Source organism: Ictalurus furcatus, chromosome 4 (genome assembly GCF_023375685.1).
Source record: "Ictalurus furcatus strain D&B chromosome 4, Billie_1.0, whole genome shotgun sequence".
In the NCBI taxonomy this organism is placed as follows: domain Eukaryota; kingdom Metazoa; phylum Chordata; class Actinopteri; order Siluriformes; family Ictaluridae; genus Ictalurus; species Ictalurus furcatus.
Genome location: NC_071258.1, coordinates 467,254 through 485,000, shown reverse-complemented (window position 1 = coordinate 485,000; position 17,747 = coordinate 467,254). Strand labels below are relative to the sequence as shown.

The window sequence follows — 17,747 nt, the reverse complement described above, 5'->3', positions numbered from 1 at the left end:
CTCTCTCTATTCTCTCCCTCTCTATTCTCTCTCTCTATTCTCTCCCTCTCTATTCTCTCTCTCTATTCTCTCCCTCTCTATTCTCTCCCTCTCTATTCTCCCTCTCTCTATTCTCTCCCTCTCTATTCTCTCTCTCTATTCTCTCCCTCTCTATTCTCTCTCTCTCTATTCTCTCCCTCTCTATTCTCTCTCTCTATTCTCTCTCTCTATTCTCTCCCTCTCTATTCTCTCTCTCTATTCTCTCCCTCTCTATTCTCTCCCTCTCTATTCTCTCTCTCTCTATTCTCTCCCTCTCTATTCTCTCCCTCTCTATTCTCTCTCTCTATTCTCTCCCTCTCTATTCTCTCTCTCTATTCTCTCTCTCTATTCTCTCCCTCTCTATTCTCTCTCTCTATTCTCTCCCTCTCTATTCTCTCTCTCTATTCTCTCTCTCTATTCTCTCCCTCTCTATTCTCTCTCTCTATTCTCTCCCTCTCTATTCTCTCCCTCTCTATTCTCTCTCTCTCTATTCTCTCCCTCTCTATTCTCTCTCTCTATTCTCTCTCTCTATTCTCTCCCTCTCTATTCTCCCTCTCTATTCTCTCCCTCTCTATTCTCCCTCTCTCTATTCTCTCCCTCTCTATTCTCTCCCTCTCTATTCTCTCTCTCTATTCTCTCTCTCTCTATTCTCTCTCTCTCTATTCTCTCCCTCTCTATTCTCTCCCTCTCTATTCTCTCTCTCTATTCTCTCCCTCTCTATTCTCTCCCTCTCTATTCTCTCTCTCTCTATTCTCTCCCTCTCTATTCTCTCTCTCTATTCTCTCCCTCTCTATTCTCTCTCTCTCTATTCTCTCCCTCTCTATTCTCTCTCTCTATTCTCTCCCTCTCTATTCTCTCTCTCTCTATTCTCTCCCTCTGAAACTTGCATCTCGTCATTTTACAGAGAAGACACTACAAATTGTAAACTCCTCGGTCCTGAAGATTTTCCCATGCTATGACTTTCTGTTCGAGCTGTAAATATGTAAGTGTGTGTGTGTGTGTGTGTGTGTGTGTGTGTGTGTGTGTGTGTGTGTGTGTTAATGTGTACCTGTTGCAGAAGCGAGCGTTATGAACACTTTGTTTATAATTAGAGGCGTGTTGTGATGGAATAAGAGACGTCAAAGAAAAAGAAACTGTCTTGATGTAGACCACAAATCCAATCACAGGTAGCAGCCTGAGGAGGGAGGGAATAAGTGAATGAATGTGTGTGTGTGTGTGTGTGTGTGTGTGTACAGTATATATATATTATCATGTTGTTAGTTGAGATTAGTTAATGGTGTCTGATCTGAGTTCAGTTCCTCACCACACAAGGACGTACAGCAGATTGATCCTCCTCCTCCTCCTGCTGTCCTGAGAGATCGGACACTAGAACAACGTTTATTCAAACTATAATCACAACTCTCATCTACATACATTACACATATCATTATAAACCTCATTTACATATTTATACAGTATAAATACGCTCACTCGCGACCTTATCAGCGTTCTTAGCTAGAGAGAATGTCTGAGGTTCCAGATGCCACTTTGATTTCATGCAATTCAGATCAACTGAACTGAAGCATTTACTTTTCTTTAATATCATTTTTCTTTTATAAATAATATAATTGAAAATCACGTTAATCGTTAGTGACAGAGAGCATTATGACATGAGACTAACGAGGAGAAATAAAAGCGTTAAGGTTGTGCATTTTTGGTAATTTTTAAACAGAAAGGAGACTTCCCTTCCTCTCACATGACCCTTGTTTTATTCACAACCCTCCGGAAATCCCCGACGTGTGCAGAGCGATTTTAATCACATCACAAATACAAAACCTCGAGTTTCGATAAACACTCATTAAACACAAAAAGTTTAAACACATTTTAACTGGAAGTGAATTTACAGTAAACGTGATTATTATAAATTACTGTTCTGAAAGTTGTTCCATAAATACTGTGTATAAAAATTCATTTTAGTACATTTTCCTTTAATTAATCTAATGGGTGTGTGTGTGTGTGTGGGTGTGTGTGTGTGTGTGTGTGTGTGTTTATGTCAGTGATCACCTGATGTGTGAAATCTCCCTCATCTTCCTCCCTCCATCCCTGAAGGCTGTGTGCTGACTCACAGGCATACACGATGACGAGGAGGAACGAGACGTAATAAAACGTCTAAGAGATGAAGACAGAGACACAGAGATGAGTTGATGAAGCGGTAACACACAGTAACACACAACACACAGTAACACACAACACACAGTAACACACAACACACAACACACAGTAACACACAACACACAGTAACACACAGTAACACACAGTAACACACAACACACAGTAACACACAACACACAGTAACACACAACACACAACACACAGTAACACACAGTAACACACAGTAACACACAGTAACACACAACACACAGTAACACACAACACACAGTAACACACAGTAACACACAACACACAGTAACACACAGTAACACACAACACACAACACACAGTAACACACAGTAACACACAACACACAGTAACACACAGTAACACACAGTAACACACAACACACAGTAACACACAGTAACACACAACACACAGTAACACACAGTAACACACAACACACAGTAACACACAGTAACACACAGTAACACACAACACACAGTAACACACAGTAACACACAGTAACACACAACACACAGTAACACACAGTAACACACAACACACAGTAACACACAGTAACACACAGTAACACACAACACACAGTAACACACAACACACAGCAACACACAGTAACACACAGTAACACACAGTAACACACAACACACAGTAACACACAACACACAACACACAGTAACACACAGTAACACACAACACACAGTAACACACAACACACAGCAACATACAGTAACACACAGTAACACACAGTAACACACAACACACAGTAACACACAACACACAGCAACACACAGTAACACACAACACACAGTAACACACAGTAACACACAACACACAGTAACACACAACACACAGCAACACACAGTAACACACAGTAACACACAACACACAGTAACACACAACACACAGCAACACACAGTAACACACAGTAACACACAACACACAGTAACACACAGTAACACACAACACACAGTAACACACAACACACAGCAACACACAGTAACACACAGTAACACACAGTAACACACAACACACAGTAACACACAACACACAGTAACACACAGCACCACGTTATATAAACACATTCCTCCTCACAGAAAACTTCAGCATATGAAAGATTTTTAAGATTTTTTTATTACCAGTGGAGCGTGCACTGTACACACCCCTGCGAATGAGTTACTGTTACTATAGAAACGATAACGTATTAGAACCAGCGCATTAATATAAACTCATGTTACAGCCTTATACAGTAATATTATATTATATTCTTTTTTGCTATTTATTCATGTGTTTATTGTGACACAAGGCTGATGTGTGTATAGGTGAGATGTATAACAGTGCCATGCTGCATTATTCTCTTCATATCTACATTTCAGCATTAAACAGAAACCTCATCATGACTAAACATGTTAGAGGTGTGTGTGTGTGTGTGTGTGTGTGTGTGTGTGTGTGTGTGTTTATGACTGCTTTATGAGCCTCATTGCAGTTTTTCATTCTCACATGATGTGATTCCTCACCAGAGACAGAGCTAATCCTGCGCTGCACACCACCTCACTGTTCCTCACCGCTCCAGACCACAGCAGGTTCATCACAGCTGTGATGCTGAGGCAGAGAGAGGCCAGGAGGTCCGCTAGAGCCAGCTGGATCAGAGGCTTCGCCTGCAACACACACACACACACATAATCAAACACACACACACATAATCACACACACACACACACACACACACACACAAACACACATAATCAGACACACACACACACATAATCACACACACACACACACACACAATCAAACACACACACACACACATAATCACACACACACACACACACAATCACACATAATCAGACACACACACACATAATCACACACACACACACACACACAAACACACATAATCAGACACACACACACACATAATCACACACACACACACACACAATCAAACACACACACACACACATAATCACACACACACACACACAATCACACATAATCAGACACACACACACATAATCACACACACACACACACACACATAATCAGACACACACACACACATAATCACACACACACACACACATAATCACACACACACACACATAATCAAACACACACACACATAATCACACACACACACACACACACACAAACACACATAATCAGACACACACACACATAATCACACACACACACACATAATCAGACACACACACACACACACATAATCACACACACACACACACACACACACACACACATAATCACACACACACATAATCACACACACACACACACACATAATCACACACACATAATCAGACACACACACACATAATCACACACACACACATAATCAGACACACACACACACATAATCACACACACACACACACATAATCACACACACATAATCACACACACACACACACATAATCACACACACACACACACACACACACACACATAATCACACACACACATAATCACACACACACACACACATAATCACACACACATAATCAGACACACACACACACACATAATCACACACACACACACACACACACATAATCACACACACACATAATCACACACACACACACACATAATCACACACACATAATCAGACACACACACACACACATAATCACACACACACACATAATCAGACACACACACACACACATAATCACACACACACACACATAATCACACACACACACACATAATCACACACACACATAATCACACACACATAATCAGACACACACACACATAATCACACACACACACACATAATCACACACACACACACACACAATCACACACACACACACACATAATCACACACATATAATCGCACACACACACAATCAGACACACACACACAAACATACATAATCTCTCTCACACACACACACACAATCATATATTATCTCACAGACATAAACACACACAATCACACACACATACATTAACATATACTATATATAAATATATCATTTATTTAGTTATTATTCTAAAATAATTACAGTCTTTTATACATTATTTATTATAAATAAAGAACTATAAATATTTTTATAATAAATGATATATAAAACACTGTAATTATTTTCAAATAATAAATTACTAAATGTTTTATATGTTTAATAATATTTAATATAAAATTCTTTGTAATAAGGAATATTTATGAAATAGAATTATGATCCTACATGATTAAATATGAGTTTAGAAACAAATACAGTATATTTATAATTATTATTTTACTGTTCAATTTCATGTTGAATTTGTGTCCCAACGATAAAATGAATAATAATATAATATACTGTATTATATTATTATTATCTATAAATAGAAATCTGAGCGTATCTGTTGTGTACTGCACGCGCTGTAAACACAAACACATTTGAGGGGAATTTACTGGCAGTGTTTGTGGTTATAGAGTCCGAATCTTGTGTTCAAATATACATGTAAGGAATACTCCGAGCTTTCAGAACATTCTGTCAGGTTCTGAACCCGTGCTGTGCTTTTATCTTCAGGTGATGGAGGAAGAGTCACGCGTCTGTGCATCTGTGTTATCTTAAATCAATAAAAGTAAAACCTGACAAACACAGAACGCTCTTAAGCAATCCAAGGTGAGCTACAGGTGAGACACACACACACACACACACACACACACACACAATAATGATGTGGTTATTCAGTATTACCTGTTCTTTGAGCTTTTCTCTCTTCATAATTGAGGTGATGAAAACAGAGCAGCTCCCTATTAAACTGTAAATAAAATAATATTTTACTGCACACTGATAGAACACTCTGCGGTGTTGAGGTTATGATCAAACACTGCAACACTGCAGTGACAGGATGTGTGTGAGGTGATGGCGATGTGGAGATGGAGAGATGGACCGCTGTCCAGGGGAAGCGGTGCTGAAATGAGGAGTGGGTTTATTTACAAACTCATTTTCATTCACAGCTTCATGAGGCTCATCTCTCTGTCTTATTAACTCTTATGAACTCTTATCACGTTACTGTTATAAAGCGACACACACACTTCTAAACTCACATTTTTAAACATGATATCATAACACACAATAACACACACGACAGTGTGAATAAAATGTATAAAATATTATGGGGAAATATGATCTAAAACAAAGTGATCGTTCATCTCATCTATAAATGTGTGTGTGTGAAATGAATGCTGCATACTTTAAGGTGAGTGACGTGTGGTCATCGCTCATACCTGCGAGATTTTATACTTGACTTCGGTTTAGTTTCCTTTTCAGTGTGTAGGCTATTTAAGAATAAAGTCAACTTATTTTTACGAGCTGAGTTTGTTCTGCTGTTCATGTTACACGCAGCTCCTTCTTATATATGTTTTCTTTTATAGGAACCAGTAGAATTATATTGTTTTATTTTGGTGTCAAATATACAGCATGTGACCCTGCAAATCATTTTTATCTCACTGACTTTCACACACACACACACACACACACACAGTGTTTCTGTTTGATAAAGTGATTGAAGTGCTGTGATATGAAGCTGTGTAATGGCATGGGACAGAGGTGTGGGTTAAATGTTAATCGTGTGTACAGTGAGACTCGAACTCAAAGTGAAACTGACCTTAAACTGAGACAGGAGACATACACGGAAGAGAGAGCTGTGATCTGCAGTAAACACACAACCCACATGAGATTAACTTCAGAGGACTTAAAGAACACAAACACTAAAACCTGCACAAGGCTGAGACGAGACAACAGCGCAGGACTGAGATCAGGGATGTGTTATCGCAGAGTTCATGATTAATCAGCTCCCCTGTTCCGCTCACCTTCACTGCCAGAAATAAAACCTGGAGCTGATCATTAATCACTGCTGTAGCTGAGTAACAATAACAACACCACCATGATATACAACTAAATAAATAAATAAATACACACTGCTCACTTCAGAACACGCCTAACCCCCAGGGCGGATCATCAGTGTACTGCTTTATGAAAAATACCTTGAGGAATTTTTTTTTTTATCATAACCCTGTCTGCTTTTATCTAATGTAAGATTTTACTGTTTATTATAAAACGAGACTAAATGAAAACGTCACCTCTTGGTCTGATAATCCACTGGAGTTCATGTCGCCGAATTAACCAAGAAAATGTCCAGAGAGTTAAAACTGAAGAAATACTCCATAAATCTTCATCTCCCAAATCCACTGATTGTTCTTCCCTGACCGCAGAGTGTAATAATAATAATAATAATAATAATAATAATAATAATAACAATAACAATGCACTGCCACGCGCTCTGCTGCTGCCTCTTCACGTGCTGTTTAATACACTGCGGGTTTTGGGGCGTGGCGTTTCTTACCTACGCGGCAGGTACGCAGGAGCGCGGCGCTGATTGGGTGGAGTGACAGTGTGCACGGCTGTACTGTTTAAACACCAAGTGGTGGAAATACTCTGCGGTCAGAAGTGTGCAGAGTTACATCCTTCATTTAGTCATGACTTTTTAATTAACTGTGTTGAAAGAGTTTAGTGCCTTAAAACATTCAATGACAATATTCCCATCCATCTATCTATCTATCTATCTATCTACCCATCTATCTATCTACATTTTGGATGAAAAAGAGAGTTTTTGTGCACAGGACACATCGGTGAGCTGAAGTTCTTTCAAATCACTGATGTGTGATTAGTAAAAGTTGAAATGAAATGTAAGAGAGTTAACGCCAGCTGTATGATTGTGAAATAAATTTACTCATGCTTTATGTTTTTAAAATTCTAACCACAGCTTAGGATTGTAGTATTTGTGTATTTAATATGAAAAATGAAAAATCATGAGAAATCACAGGCTAAGCAACAACATCTCTATTTAGTAGCTATGCTGACGTAGATTTTAGGAAGTTTTAAAATATATTATATTCAACTTACATAGGTGTGCAACGATTATTGGCACCCTTTTAGTCAATACTTTGTGCTAGTTCCCTTTGCCAAGATAACAGCTCTGAGTCTTCTCCTATAACGCCTGATGAGGTTGGAGAATACATGGTGAGGGATCTGAGAGCGTTCCTCCATACAGAATCTCTCCAGATCCTTCACATTTCCAGGTCCACGCTGGTGGACTCTCCTCTTCAGTTCACCCCACAGGTTTTCTATGGGGTTCAGGTCAGGGGACTGGGATGGTCAGGGCAGGACCTTGATTTTGTGGTCAGTAAACCATTTTTGTGTTGATGTTGATGATGTTTTGGATCATTGTCCTGCTGGAAGATCCAACCATGGCCCATTTGAATCTTTCTGGCAGAGGCAGTCAGGGTTTCATTTAATATCTGTTGATATTTGATGGAGTCCATGATGCCATGTATCCTAACAAAATGTCCAGGTCCTCTGGCAGAAAAACAGCCCCAAAACATTAAAGATCCACCTCCATATTTAACCGTGGGCATGAGGTACTTTTCCATATGGCTACCTCTCTGTGTGCTCCAAAACCACCTCTGGTGTTTATTACCAAAAAGCTCTATTCTGGTTTCATCTGACCATAGAACCCGATCCCATTTGAAGTTCCAGTAGTGTCTGCACACTGAAGACGCTCGAGTTTGTTTTTGGATGAGAGTAGAGGCTTTTTTCTTCAAACCCTTCCAAACAGCTTGTGCTGATGTAGGTGACTTCAGATTGTAGTTTTGGAGACTTTCTGACCCCAAGACACAACTAACATCTGCAGTTCTCCAGCTGTGATCCTTGGAGATTTTTTATCCACTCGAACCGTCCTCTTCAGTGTGTTGAGACGATATAGACACACGTCTCGATTCATAACATTTCCAGTTGACTGGAACTTCTTAATTATTGCCCTGATGGTGGAAATGGGCGTTTTCAATGCTCGTGCTATTTTCTTATAGACACGCCCCATTGTGTGAAGCTCAACAACCTTTTGCCGCACATCACAGCTATACTCCTCACTCTTACCCATTGTTATGAATGACTAAGGGAATTTGGCCTGTGTGTTACCTCATATTTATACACCTGTGAAACAGGAAGTCATGATTGAACAATTTCCTGTTCCTAGTCACCCAGGTGTACTAAAAAAATTAAATAAATAAAGTATAAATGGGAATATACTTCAAACATATGAATTCATAGGGGTACTAATAATTTTTGTACACCTATATTTAACAAAGATTTTTTTTTTTTAGATAAACCTGTGTTGTGTTTGCAATTGTTTGATATCCATGAGAGCAGAGTATTTGTGTGTGTGTGTGTGTGTTTTTTTTTAAAGAACAAAAGGTTAAACAATAAAGACAATTGTTCACAGCCTTCTTTGCTCATATTTACTAAGGGTGCCAATATTAATGGAGGACACTGTATATGACATCTTTATAGGAAATAAGATTATTACTGTGGGGAAAACTGAAATAAACAATAGATTCAGAAAAATCACATTAGTCATAAATCACTTTGTGTTTATTCTACATGAATTCATCTCTGTGTAAAATCAAGTGTTATATAATCTCAGGGTGATGTTTATAAACACCAGACTACTCGGTTATGTAAAGTATTCAGTGGAACACACCGGTTTAACCCAAGAACATGCTCATGAGGTGTTTAACCCATCACTGTGCTGAGTGTGTGACGCCCTCTAGTGGACAGAAGGAGCACCTGAGCAACCAGAAATAGAGCACGTCATATTCATTTACACTCATTTTGGCCAAAGTATGTTAACGTTATAGTGACGTTTCTTAAATGGTGTTAATATTTTATAGTTCTTAAGATAAATATTTAAAATGAACAGACATTCATTTTCAGTAAGTGCTTTATCTTGGTCAGGGTGACGGTGGATCCGGAGTCTATACTGGGAATACTGGGCGCAAGGCGGGATGGGACGCCAGGCCATGCACACACACTTTCACACACTCATTCACATTTAAGGGGAATTTAGCACAGCAAACCCACCTACCTGCATGTTTTTGTGAGGTGGGAGGAAACCGGAGAACCCGGAGGAAACCCTCATGGACAGTGGGACAACATGTGGAACTTGTAACCCGAGTTCAGGATCGAACCTGAGACGCTGGAGCTGTGAGGAGACGATGCTATCCACTGTACCTCTACTCCTTCCTGTAACTCCTTCCAATAATGCAATAAAAATAACCTGCATCGAGTTTTATCCCAACTGACATTATTCAGTTTATTAAAGATACAGTATGTCTCAGAGGAATGAGAGAGAATGTTAAAAGTGATAGAGTGCCAAAGACGAGGACTAAAAACACTCAAAGTGAAAACTCTCTGATTGTGTGAGAGCTGAGGAAGCTGGAGGTCTCAGGGTAAAAACGTCTAACAGCATTGCTGAAGGAGGAGGACAAGGACATACTGGAGAACAGGCTGAAAAGTAATAAACTTTAATGGATTTTAAAACAATCATCTTTTTCCTGCTCCTGAGTGTCTGTGTGGTGTTGGGCATGTTGTTCAGGTATGAGTTATGATTATGTGTTGAGGAAGTTTGAGATTTTTTTTTTTAAACAATGATATATAATGCACTTAGTTATCCACTACACCTGAGCAGAACATTAAAGCCTGTAGGTCACAAAATACACCATAACCTCCTATACACATTATACAATCAGCATACAGTTTCTGTTACAGCACACACCCATGAATAAACAGATCATCATTTTAGTTTTCTTTGTCAGATACACACGCAAATGAACGTATAATATTGAAGATTAAAAGCAGTAACTCAAAAGGAAAAAACACTACAAAAAAGAAATGTACTGTATATAAAATAAATACTTTTACTTGTATACATGTAGGATATACACTCACCGTCCTCTAACAGGAACTCCGGTACACCTGATCATTCACGCAATCATGTGTCAGGTGCGTAACGCATAAAATCATACAGAACTTCAGTTAACGTTCATCAAACATCAGAACAGAGACAAAAATCTCAGTGACTTTGATCGTGACATGGTTGTTAGTTTGAGTTTTTCAGGAACTGCTGATCTCCTGTGATTTTTACACACAACAGTCTCTAGAGTTTATACAGAATGGCGTAGAAAACAAAAAACATCCAGTGAATGGAAACGCACTGTTGATGACAGAGCGTCAGAGGAGACAGGAAGCTGGCATGAAGTCTACAGTCTGCCCAAGTAACCACTCTGTAGAACCATGGTGAGCAGAAACACACATCAGAACACGCAACAGGTGGAACATCTGAGATTACAGAGGAACCAAACTGGACAGAAGATTAGAAAAACTTCCTCTTACACTCTTCAGCTGTTCAGGTTGAACCTGTGTCACGGTCAAAGTCCCTGAGGTCACTGAGATTTCTCCTCATTCTGATGTTAAATGTGAAGATTAACTGAAGATGAACATGTCTTAATCATAACAACAGGGCCAAGAAGCAAACTTAGAAAACTTCCATGGAACAAACACACCCTGGAGAACCATCTGTTTCAGAAACTCTCCTCAGGTAAGCAGTACTCTGTAAGAACCAGCAGTAATCTGTAAGACCCAGCAGTACTCTGTAAGACCCAGCAGTACTCTATAAGACCCAGCAGTACTCTGTAAGAACCAGCAGTACTCTATAAGACCCAGCAGTACTCTGTAAGACCCAGCAGTACTCTATAAGACCCAGCAGTACTCTGTAAGAACCAGCAGTACTCTATAAGACCCAGCAGTACTCTGTAAGACCCAGCAGTACTCTATAAGACCCAGCAGTACTCTGTAAGACCCAGCAGTACTCTATAAGACCCAGCAGTACTCTGTAAGAACCAGCAGTACTCTATAAGACCCAGCAGTACTCTGTAAGACCCAGCAGTACTCTATAAGACCCAGCAGTACTCTGTAAGACCCAGCAGTACTCTATAAGACCCAGCAGTACTCTGTAAGACCCAGCAGTACTCTATAAGACCCAGTACCGAACGAGACCTGAACAGGTTTTTTTTCCTCAACAGCGGTCGCTCTTCTCAATGATTTGTGTCTGTGCAAATTGTTTGTGCTGCTCTGTACCTCTCTATGTTTGCACACCTGTTACTCACCTGCCACCTCACAGTATATGATTTTTTTTTTGCGTGCCGCTGTCACGTGACTGGCTGATTGCATAACTGTATCAACGTTGCAGCTGTATAGGTGTTCCTAATAAAGTGGACGGTGAGTGTTTTAGGTAGTGTCTAAATATAAACCCTTAAAAACAGGTAACTGAAGGATTCCATCGAGTGTCTTGAAGACACAAATTAAATAATCTTTCACTTTTTCTTTTTTTTAAAAAAATGTATTTTATGTTTTACTGCGAACACCATTTTACATTGTGCAGCACTTTATTCCAACAACCGAGTAAAGAATAAAGACTTTGATCACGTGATTTAAACGGCTTCTCCAAAATGTCGTAATTCGAACAGGAAGTGACGCAATGCCTTCCACGGTGGCCTCTGGCAGCAACGTGGCAGCGCGCATGCGCAAACTCTAACCGGCTCCAACAGAGAGAGAGGAAACTGAGGAAGAGACGCGACGTTTCTAAAAGAATTAAAGCTTAAAGTGTAGAAATTACCGAATTATAATGGGTTTAACAATTTCCTCGATCTTCGGGAGACTTTTTGGGAAGAAGCAGATGAGAATATTAATGGGTGAGTGTGTGAGAAGTGTGTGTAATGTAGCGCGAGACCAGTTCATTCTGTTCAGTTAATTAGTGTTAATTGGACAGTTTTACTGAAACTCTCAGTGTGTGTGAGATATGTATGTATGTATGTATGTATGTATGTGTGTGTGTGTGTGTGTGTGTGTGTGTGTGAGAGAGAGAGAGAGAGAGAGAGAGAGAGACAGATATATGTGTGTGTGTGTGTGTGTGTGTGTGAGTGTGAGAGAGAGAGAGAGAGAGACAGATATATGTGTGTGTGTGTGTGTGAGTGTGTGAGTGTGAGAGAGAGAGAGAGAGAGAGAGAGACAGATATATGTGTGTGTGTGTGTGTGTGTGTGTGTGTGTGTGGAAAAAAAAATATATATATATATTATATAAAAAATGTATGTGTGTATATGTGTGTGTGCGCGTGAGAGGGAGAGAATTGACTAGTATAAAATCTGACATTAATCGTTAATACGCTTTATAACGCGTTATAACTGAGCAGTTGTGGAAGGTAGTTAGCTGTAATGTTAGCATCCCATTCTGAGCTGTTTATTTTCCTGTAAATAAAAAAAATCCATGAATATTTTTAACAAACTGATTTACTGCATCCTCTGTGGATTTGTTTGTTTTATTTTGTACCAGATTCACCATAAAATAAATATATATATACATATATAAATCACAGTCTCTCGTGTTTCTTTGTTCTTCTGCAATAATCCTAATCTGTTCATGTCATTCTTATTTATTTATTTGTTTGTTTGTTTTTGTTTTGTTTACCGTATATATTTATATATGAATTGTTCTGTTCCTTATTTTGTGGCCACTAACACGCACAGCAGAATGTGAATAATCCGAGGCTGTGTGTTGAATCAAAGTCACTAAAAACCTTTTGTTCTGTTTTAGTGGGTTTGGACGCAGCGGGAAAAACAACAATACTGTACAAACTGAAGCTCGGAGAAATCGTCACAACCATCCCTACCATCGGTGAGAAATCCCTGTGTTATAATCTTTATTTCTGTCTCGGCTTATGATTATTTACACCGCATAAATAAAAATAAAAGAGAATAAAAATCTCTCAGGTGGACGTTAAACAGGCGTTAATCTCTTAGATTATTATTATTATTATTATTATTAAATGTGATATATATGTTAACTCTCATCCCTCGGTAACAGACGGTGAGGAGTGCGGGTCTGAGGCCGGGTTAGTAAATGTCCATGCAGCGTTGATGTTGTTTTCTTTCTCCAGGGTTTAATGTGGAGACTGTGGAGTACAGGAACATCTGCTTCACCGTGTGGGATGTTGGTGGTCAGGATAAAATCCGTCCTCTGTGGAGACACTACTTCCAGAACACTCAGGTACCCAATATTTTCAAAAAGAACTAAAATATCAGAGGAAATGTGTTTTAGATCAAATTAAAATCATTTTTATTCACATGTACATTTCTCCAGTGTTCGTCTGGGGCGCTAAATTATTTTAATGTCACTGCTACCTTTATATAAATTTATAGTAGACTATAGTAATATATTTCTATAATTTTATTATGGATGATTTTTTAACGTTTCTGTTTTGATTTTATGGAATTATACAGAACTAGATCACCGGACACTAAACAGTAAAATGCTAAAAAATCATGTTTTATTAAAACTTCACTAGTAACAAATAAATTAAAAATATATAACTCTGAAATATGTGTTTTTAATGTGCACAATTTTTATATATAGCTTTAATGGATATTGTTATATATACATTCTTAATTTTATATACTTTTAATTGATGTTACTTTTTATATTTCATTGTCTTTGATCTGTTTCTAAATTATTTTACATAAATGACAAATAAGTCGCTTTTTATTTTTGGTTTCACGTTCTGGTGGAACTGTAGATTTTTTTTTTTTTCTTTCACAAAATCTTCCAAAGGAAGTCATTTTAAGAAGCAAGAACAGTTTACTGTCTTAAGAACCCCTGAGAAACCGTGTGTGTGTACTCATGAGCTCTGTGATGATGATGATGATGATGATGAAGCTGTGGTTTCTCCTCAGGGTCTGATCTTCGTGGTGGACAGTAATGACCGAGAGAGAGTGGCCGAGTCTGCTGATGAACTCTCCAAAATGGTGAGATTTGGTCTTCATGTGTGACGAGTGAGTGATGTGGTTCTGATTAATCTGCCGTGACATCATTTCCTGTGTGTGTGTGTGTGTGTGTGTGTGTGTGTGTGTGTGTGTGTGTGTGTGTGTGCAGCTGCAGGAAGATGAGCTGAGGGACGCCGTGCTGCTGGTGTTCGCCAACAAACAGGATCTGCCCAACGCCATGCCAGTCAGCGAACTCACAGATAAACTGGGCCTGCAGAGTCTGCGCAGCCGAACGGTACACACACACATTCACACGCACACACTCACGCGTGCACACATTCACACACACATACACACACACCATGAGATGTTGCTGTGTGTCTCACTGTGTGTGTGTGTGTGTGTGTGTGTGTGTGTGTGTGTGTGTGTGTGTGTGTTTTGTCTCTGCAGTGGTATGTCCAGGCCACGTGTGCTACACAAGGAACCGGGCTCTATGAGGGACTGGACTGGTTATCCAACGAGCTGTCCAAACGCTAATGCTGTCCTCCACCTCACACACCGAGAGAGAGAGATGGAGTTTTCAGAACATTCATCTATAGACTCTGTTATAAAGAGTGTGTGCGTGCGTGCGTGCGTGTGTGTGTGTGCGTGTGTGTGTGTCAGCAGTAATGGAGAGCCATGTCTTTCTTTACTTTTCTACACTTCATTTCTCTACTTTTTTTGCTTCATCTGAATCACGGTGTTTTATATGTGATGACGCTTTAAACTGCATGTTCCCTCAAAACTGTGAGCGATTCATCAGAGCTCTCCACCTTCTCCATCTTCTCCATCTTTACATTTTAACATCGAGTTATCACTCAAACATTCTCCAAGTCTTCTTCCTCGAATAAAAACCACAGATGAGTCAGTTGACATATGAATCTGGAATGATTGACAGTTGCGTAGGTGTTTTGAGCTCTCTGATATTACCTGACCCCCCTGGAACTCTTCCTCCATCTCACATTAGTAAGCTCTTGACTAGATATTTCTCGATGGAAAGATGCGCCGGTGCGGCGTCCTCGCTTTCTGTCGTGGGGAGAAAAGTGAAATAAAACCTGACTTTACACACAGATTAAAGGTAACATCTAGTAAATTAAGTAAATTATACAGGATTTACTACAGATTAAATTAAGATTTTTGGCCAAAGAGAAAAAAATTGACCAGAAAAAAGATTAAATAGTCCCACAAAAAATGTGTCCGATCTGCCGCTCGTCTATTTTATTTAATCTACAAAGAAAGTGAAAATATTGAAAATGAACCTTCTTCCTCTTGGGGGATGGTCATATTTTAATCCAGTGCGAACCTGAACCTGAACCTCCGAGCTGTTGTTTTTCTGTAGCAGCAGCAGTCAAAAATAATAGACTATAATGTGGTTTAAATGTCAAGCGAATTTCCTGTCTGCATGTATTCACTTCCTGTCTGTGAGAATCCATCTCTCTTCTCCAAGCTCGAGCTCAGATTGCAGAATAAACAGCTGGATCTCTGAGCAGCTTTTAGACACGTGTATTTTACAGCGTGCTCATGTTCTAGATCATCACCTCCACCTGTCCAGGTGTGAAGCTGTAAATCCGGCACGGTGTGCAGAACAGCAGAGCGGCCTCGTCCTGCCGTGATGTGCGTCAGAAATGACAGCATGTGTGATTTGACGATGATTTTCCTTCTTGTTTTAGTTTGAATGTTAGCTGAAGATGTGTTTCATGTCTGCTGTAGAAACTTTCACTGCTTCTTTTCTTAAATAAATTTTTTCCTGAAGCTGTCTCACATGAAGATCTGAGCTGAAGTCAGGTTTCCCCACTCACACACTTCTCTTTTTATTTCGATTCGACAGGTTTAGATTACATAATGTGTTTCCTGTTGTTGCCTTAGCGCAGAAGTTTCACCTCTCAGGGTTTGGAGGACGATTAGAAATTAGAAATAAACAACAAAGCAGTTCATGAAGTAGGTTTTATTTACGCTGGAACTTAAATCCAAGGTGGACTGCACAGAAACACAAATCTTTCTGTTATCAAACAGTTTAAGTGTAAGTTATGACTGATTCTGTAGATGAATACATTTATGCTCATGTTGGTTTTGATATCATTACAAATATGACCTGCTTTAATCCCTGAACACTTCATTTTACCTGACCAGTGAGTATACACCTCCAAACCCACAAAAGAATCTCTTCCTCTTTTCTAAAATGCCTGAAGTTACACAACTGAGGAAGTGACACAACTAGACATAAAATACATTCACCACGAGGAACAAAACAAATCACAATTTCTCATTGGCAAAATTTTTGATTATACATTATATATATACACATCTTATGTTTTCAACTGTAAGAAATCATTTTTATATTAAAAAAAATTCTGCAGCATGACCCAATAAATTTGATTGTATTTGAACTTTAAAAGAATGTTCCATGGTTCTTCCATTAGACAAAAACAACAACAAAAAACATTTCAGTTTTAACTATTTGTTTACTTAAAAAAAGCAGGTGTAGAAACTCTTTAAGAAAACTGTATAATTAGTGTCTTTAGTTTTGAGAATAAAAAGTAAAAAAAAGAAATCTCAGCATCAGTGAGAGGAACAGTAACGCCCAACACTGTTCTGTTCAAGTTCAAGACCACAGATTTGCAGCTAAAATCTTCCCTAGTAAAAACCGTATTGATGTACTATATATACATATTTTTATTTTCTAAAACTAATCGCAGAATTTTCATTCAGAAATCTTAAATTTGGTCTTTGTTTTGGAAAAAAAATCGTGACACTACAAGTGAATTTTAAAAAATAAATAAAATAAAACAAAAGTGTCCACTTTTATCTACAGTACACGCACCAAACATGAAGAAGAGAAAGAAGAACAGGTGGAGGCGGAACCTCCTC

The 17,747-nt window shown here is 38.9% G+C and overlaps 2 protein-coding genes across 2 annotated transcripts in view; one reads left to right on the top strand and one right to left on the bottom strand.

The window, feature by feature from the left end:
* si:dkey-30c15.2 (uncharacterized protein LOC558938 homolog) overlaps positions 1–7,718 on the bottom strand; it is a 14,152-nt gene extending 6,434 nt beyond the window's left edge. Inside the window, exons 1-7 of the mRNA XM_053622399.1 lie at positions 7,271–7,718; positions 6,796–6,839; positions 5,883–5,946; positions 3,684–3,824; positions 2,062–2,166; positions 1,322–1,383; positions 1,067–1,192 (exon numbers count right to left, since the gene is read on the bottom strand). Coding sequence (XP_053478374.1) covers positions 1,067–1,192; positions 1,322–1,383; positions 2,062–2,166; positions 3,684–3,824; positions 5,883–5,946; positions 6,796–6,839; positions 7,271–7,300 — 572 coding nt within the window. The 5' untranslated portion in view covers positions 7,301–7,718. The remainder of the gene's footprint in view (positions 1–1,066; positions 1,193–1,321; positions 1,384–2,061; positions 2,167–3,683; positions 3,825–5,882; positions 5,947–6,795; positions 6,840–7,270) is intronic.
* A 4,876-nt stretch (positions 7,719–12,594) lies between these two features.
* Positions 12,595–16,637, top strand: LOC128606352 (ADP-ribosylation factor 5). The gene is made up of 6 exons (XM_053622395.1): positions 12,595–12,775; positions 13,675–13,755; positions 14,018–14,127; positions 14,811–14,882; positions 15,010–15,135; positions 15,291–16,637. The coding sequence occupies exons 1-6, from the start codon at positions 12,709–12,711 to the stop codon at positions 15,375–15,377; spliced, it is 543 nt and encodes a 180-aa protein (XP_053478370.1). The 5' UTR covers positions 12,595–12,708; the 3' UTR covers positions 15,378–16,637.
* Positions 16,638–17,747: the final 1,110 nt, after the last annotated feature.